General features: G+C 47.1%; 1 protein-coding gene across 1 annotated transcript; it reads right to left on the reverse strand.

Moving 5' to 3' along the window:
* Positions 1-1,151: 1,151 nt before the first annotated feature.
* On the reverse strand, positions 1,152-5,456 carry LOC139385901 (extracellular calcium-sensing receptor-like). Its single transcript, XM_071131194.1, has 11 exons — positions 5,233-5,456; positions 4,834-5,125; positions 4,406-4,648; positions 4,154-4,252; positions 3,670-3,985; positions 3,414-3,586; positions 3,030-3,260; positions 2,368-2,491; positions 2,080-2,273; positions 1,692-1,970; positions 1,152-1,580 (listed from the first exon to the last, which is right to left on the reverse strand). Exons 1-11 carry the CDS (start codon positions 5,454-5,456, stop codon positions 1,152-1,154), a joined length of 2,604 nt encoding a protein of 867 aa, XP_070987295.1.
* Positions 5,457-5,871: the final 415 nt, after the last annotated feature.

Genomic DNA, 5,871 nt, shown 5'->3' on the forward strand with positions numbered 1-5,871 from the left:
AAAACTGAACTGTCACATATACATCATTTTCAGACCCTTAACTCAGTACTTTGTTGAAGCACTTTTGGCAGTGATTACAGCCTTGAGTCTTCTTGGGTATAAAGAGGGAGTGATGGGGAGTGGAGAGGTTCCCACAGTGGGTAAGCAGACAGTGGAATGTGCCTGTTTTCATTTTGTTATACGATGAGGGACAGACACACTCATATAAACACACACACACACACACACACACACACACACACACACACACACACACACACACACACACACTGACTGGGTGACGAAGGAATCATGTGTAGGGGGTCTAAGTTCTGTCAGACAGACTCAATACTAACTCTTCCAGCATGAGTAGACACTAAGTAAACTTTATTGGTATTGTTCATATAGATGTATTTCATTCTGACACATTATAAGAACACATACTAATATTAACAAAGTAATATAGTGAAGGTATTGCAGGAAATGTATGTTTCCAAACAGAATGGACATTCCCCTGTGGAAATGAATGTCAACAAGCCCTAAATCACGATTTGAGTAAGTGTAAGTTAATATTTGTCCATCGTGTGTTTCTTGGTGGTTTCTATTTGGACATCATGTGTTTCTTGATGGTTTCTATTTGGACATCATGTGTTTCTTGGTGGTTTCTATTTGGACATCATGTGTTTCTTGGTGGTTTCTATTTGGACATCATGTGTTTCTTGGTGTTTCTAATTGGACATCATGTGTTTCGTAATAGTTTCTAATTGGACATCATGTGTTTCTGGGTGTTTCTAATTGTCCATCATGTGTTTCTGGGTGTTTCTAATTGGACATCATGTGTTTCGTAATAGTTTCTAATTGGACATCATATGTTTCGTAATAGTTTCTAATTGGACATCATGTGTTTCTTGGTTGTTTCTAATTGGACATGATTTCTTTCTTGGTGGTTTCTAATTGGACATAATTTATTTATTGGTGGTTTCTAATTGGACATCATGTGTTTCTTGGTGGTTTCTAATTGGACATCAGGTGTTTCTTGGTGGTTTCTAATTGGACATCATGTGTTTCTTGGTGGTTTCTAATTGGACAACATGTTTCTTGGTGGTTTCTAATTGGACATCATGTGTTTCTTGGTGGTTTCTAATTGGACATCATGTGTTTCTTGGTGGTTTCTATTTGGACATCATGTGTTTCTTGGTGTTTCTCTCTGGTCTCAGAAGGATGATGTAACACTTTGGAGCAAACAGACAGAACAGCAGCCCAAAGCTGGAGGCCAGGATGGCAAAGATCTCTACAGCTACTGTGTACTTCCCAGGAGAGCTGACGTAGGCAGGGATGAAGGAGATCCACACGGCACAGAAGATCAGCATGCTGAAGGTGATGAACTTGGCCTCGTTGAAGTTGTCTGGGAGTTTCCTGGCCAGGAAGGCTAAAAGGAGACAGAGGGAGGCCAGAAGGCCGATGTAGCCCAGCACCAGAGAGAAGCCGACCACAGAGCCCACTTCACACTCCAGGATGACCTTCGGGCCCCGACCCTCTCTGCCCCTCCTCTCAGCAGGTCGGGGTGGAGCTAAGGCCAGCCACAGCACACAGATCAGCACCTGTGTAAGGGAACGGAGGTGGATGGAAAACTAGTTCTTGAAAACAAATAATATGGTCAATGAAGGAAACAACTACATTCTCATAGAATACAGTAAAAACTAGATGTTCACCTGGATGAGTGTGCAGAGTGAGATACCCATCCTCTGCTGGGTGGGGCTGAAGTATCTCATCAGGTTCTCTCCAGGCAGAGTGGCCCTGAAGGCCACCAGCACCACCACAGTCCTGCTGAGCAGACAGGAGATGCAGAACACAAAGCTTATACCAAACAGGGTGTGTCTCAGCATGCACGTCCACGGGTTCGGCTGGCCAATGAAAACGAGAGCACACAGGAAGCAGAGCTTGAGCGACAGAAGGAGCAGGAAGCTGAGCTCAGAGTTGTTGGCTTTCACCTGGAACGAGACAGAGAAAGATAAATTAGACTGAGTTATGTCAGAAATCAAATGACACAATCTCATCTCTGTCCAGTACCTCTATAAATGATCATATGATTCAACTCACCAGGGCCGTGTGACGGTGGTAGAGGAAGGTGGCCAGGGCACCGGCTGTGAGTGTTGCCCCGGAAACTGAGATGACAGACAGGATGACGCCCATGGTGTCGCTGTAGGAGAGGAAGTCCACCAGCTGGGGGATGCAGGTCGTACGATCAGAGTTGGACCAGAACCGCTCTGGACACCGAATACACTCAACTGACCCTGATAGAGAAGGAAGAAGAATGAGGAGTCCAAATCAGGACCAATCAGGGTTGAGGAAAAATATGAATTGGAATCAGAACAGTTGATAGACTACCTGTTGTGTTGCTGATCTCTCCCTCAGCACAGGACAGACAGTCAAAGCAGCACACAGGCCTCCCCTTCTGTACCGCATGCCTGGTACCAGGGGGACAGTCAGCACTGCATACAGACACAAGGACCTACCAGAGGGGGGAGAGGAAGTTATTATCATCATCATCGCTATTATCATCATTATTACACAGACAGGCAGGCTTGCTGGGCCCCTCTGGAGACTATGTCAGGAATATGACCATACAAACATCTCAAATTCAGTATCATGTTCCCCCTGAGTGGCTCAGCATTCTAAGAAACTGCATAAGGCAGTGCAAGAGGCACCACTACAGTCCCTGGTTCAAATCCAAACAATTTCACATTTGGCCATGATTCAGAGCGTCTTCAGGGTTTGGCTGGGGTAGGCCGTCATTTTAAATGAGAATATGTTCTTAACTGACTTGCCTAGTTAAAAAAGATACCGTTCAGTGTCATGTTGACTTTCTGGCTGAGATACCATTCCCCTGTTATTTATTTGGTCTTCTTGATGTCTTTCTTTTTTTCTGAATGTCTGCTTCAGGCTGAAAAACTCAATAAATCTCTCTCTATCACTCAAGCACACACACACACGCACACGCACATGCACACACACACACACACAATGAAACTAAACTGAACAGTTCTCACCTCATCTCCGCTGCCCCCACCCCACACCACTTTATCCATGTCGATGTGAAACTGGTCGTCCAATCCCTCAGAGGACAGAAAATGTCCGACCTGGACAAACTCTGCCGTCCCCTCGGGGGTCACATGCCAGTTGATGATGTCATAAGAGGCAGGCGGATCACCATTCATGTCGAAGTGGAAAGATTCCCCCACAGGAGTACTGAAGTTCACTCCCCTCAGATAATGAACAATCTCAAATAGAAAAGGGCATTGGAACAGGATTAAGAGTTAGAACCAGTTGTGGCTTTTGTTTTTTAGAACTCAAACCTTAAAGTGTTTTCACTGTATCCTGACAGGAAACATTAGTGTTCTTAACTTGAAAACAGATCAACATGTTATTCTCACCTGGCTGGGCTGAAGCTTCCTGATATCAGGGCACTGTCCACCATTAAAGACTCCATCCCCTGGTCGACAGGCCATCATATCCTGTATGGCGTAGGCGATGGCGTACACAGCCTTGTACACATTGTAGCTGGCTCTCAGCTGAGACACGTCAGCATACTGGCTCTCCCCCTCACCTAGGATTGACACTTTATTTTACTGAGATAACATTGGGAACCAGGACTAAAAAACAGAGCTTTAGGTGTAAAGTCTCCCTCACGTATGACCTCTGACCCAGTACACTGTCGCCTGGACGGCAGTGTCATGCTGGGGTCAACCCCCAGAGAACAACCAAACATCTCCTCCCACAATTCTCTCAGGAAGGGGTCGGACTTATGGTAGTCCCCGTCTGGATGGAGGCGTGTTAGGAAAGGCCCCAAGCCGGGAATTTCAGCTTTCTTCAGGGCAAAACCGATTGTCCCGGCAAGAGAGGGCATGTTTTTCGGGGAGGCGATAGTAGAGTAGGTGACCCAGGCATCTGAGGCGATCCACTGCTTATCTGTAATATTCTGACGGACAACCTCTTCCATCAGGGCCTGGAGAATGAAATCGTTAAAGAGATCTAGATAGTCAAGATGAAATGCATGATTATCAATTAGGAAATGATTGTGTCTGTAAAGGGCATCAAGACATGGTAAGACACAAGGACACTGCTACAGCTGTGTTACAAATCATTAATAATACTCTGACTGGTAACTGCTTACCCCTGATTGACCTAGGAATCCTACAAATGCCACCACCACTCTGGCAGTAGATCCTCTGATGGTGTCCGCAATGTGCCTGATCTGTCTCTTAGACGGTACCTTGGAGATGACCATCAGTGAGAGAAAGGGAAGAGAGTCAGAGAATATCAGAGAAAGCGTATATGTTAGATTAGAAGAGACGGGGAGTGAAAGAGAGAGAAAGAGAGCAAAAGAGAGAGTGTACATTGTCAGATCATCAGAGTGAGGTCGTACCTTGGGAATGACCTCAGAGTAGGCGACACACACCCCAGATCCCTGGAGCTCTTGGAGAAGCAGCTGAACCCCAAACTTGCCATAGTCACCATCCCCTGACAACAGCCCCACCCACACCCAGCCCAGCAGACGCAGCAGCTTGGCCATGCCCCGAGCCTGGAAGGCATCGCTGGGTACCGTACGGAAGAATGAGGGGTACCTCCAGGTGTCACTCAAACACGCACAGGTGGCAAAGTAACTCACCTGGGAGAGAAGAGAGAGAGAGAGAGAGAGAGCGAGAGTTAAGGATAATTATAATTTGTAAATGACTGAGAGCAGAGGGAGAAGGAAAGTAAACGTTAGAGAGAGAAAACTCTAGATAAAGATTGAAATGTAATGTGAAAAGAGTCATCATCTCATCCAAACCTGTAATCCAACCCCTGCCTCACCATGGGTAAATCAAACGGCCCGAGGGTCTGTGCCACCACGATGGAAGCTGAGGAGCGGGCATCCCCGATGATGACGGGAACCTCAGGGGTTGTGCCACATTGTGTGCCCACCACAGAGGCCTCCTTGCCGGTCACCATGGCTAGGGCTGCCCCCAGGGTGGTGCCCTCTGACAGGCATGTGTCAGATGCCAGGAACCCCAGGGTGAGGTTAGGCAGGAGGGCTGGGTCACGGTTAATCTCCTCCACAGCAAAGATCATAGTCTGGAGCCAGCGGTAAGCACGCTGGTTGAACCTGACAGACAGAAGAATGGAAGAAACAGAGAGATGAGATAACTGAAAACACATGACCTTCAGGTGAAAACACAATGACAAAAAGCTGTTATCAAACAAGCTGCATACATTGTACAGGTAGAATTTCCCTTAATGCTCCTGAACTCCTGCTCTGGTAGAGGGGCTTCTACATGGATCGGGAACAGGCCCCCAATGACCACATCTCCTGCCCGATAAACACTGCCGGAAACAGGCTTAGCTTCCAGCCGACAAGCCCCCTCTCCATCCAGACCCCAGACAGACCCAGGGACATGGAGACAGTAGAGCAGCCACAGCCAACCACACGGGCTCATCACCTGGAGAGAGACAAGTCTGAAGACTGGGAGAGTTCCGTCACCTGTTGGAGAGAGACCAAATCAAGAACTTGCAGACAGAACACTCTGTAAACAGAACGATATTAACAAAAAGTGCAATCAGTGAAGATATACACCACAGACACCTGTAACCAGATGTGAAAAAACAGCGATTGACACACAAAATCTTGTTCTACCTCTGCCCTATCTGGCAACAGCAAGCCTTATCCTGGTGAGACAGACAGACAGAGAGAGAGAGAGGATGAGTGTCTGTCAGTCTGGCATCTCCTGCAGAGAGTGTGAGAGTGAAAGAGGGAGAGGAAGAGGAGAGAAGGGGAGCTGCTGATATAGGGAGAAATGAGCCCCCGGCTAAAAAACAAGCACACGGCCACCTTGTAGGGAGGACGGGGTAGGA

Source organism: Oncorhynchus clarkii, chromosome 27 (assembly GCF_045791955.1).
Source record: "Oncorhynchus clarkii lewisi isolate Uvic-CL-2024 chromosome 27, UVic_Ocla_1.0, whole genome shotgun sequence".
NCBI classification, from domain to species: Eukaryota; Metazoa; Chordata; class Actinopteri; order Salmoniformes; family Salmonidae; genus Oncorhynchus; species Oncorhynchus clarkii.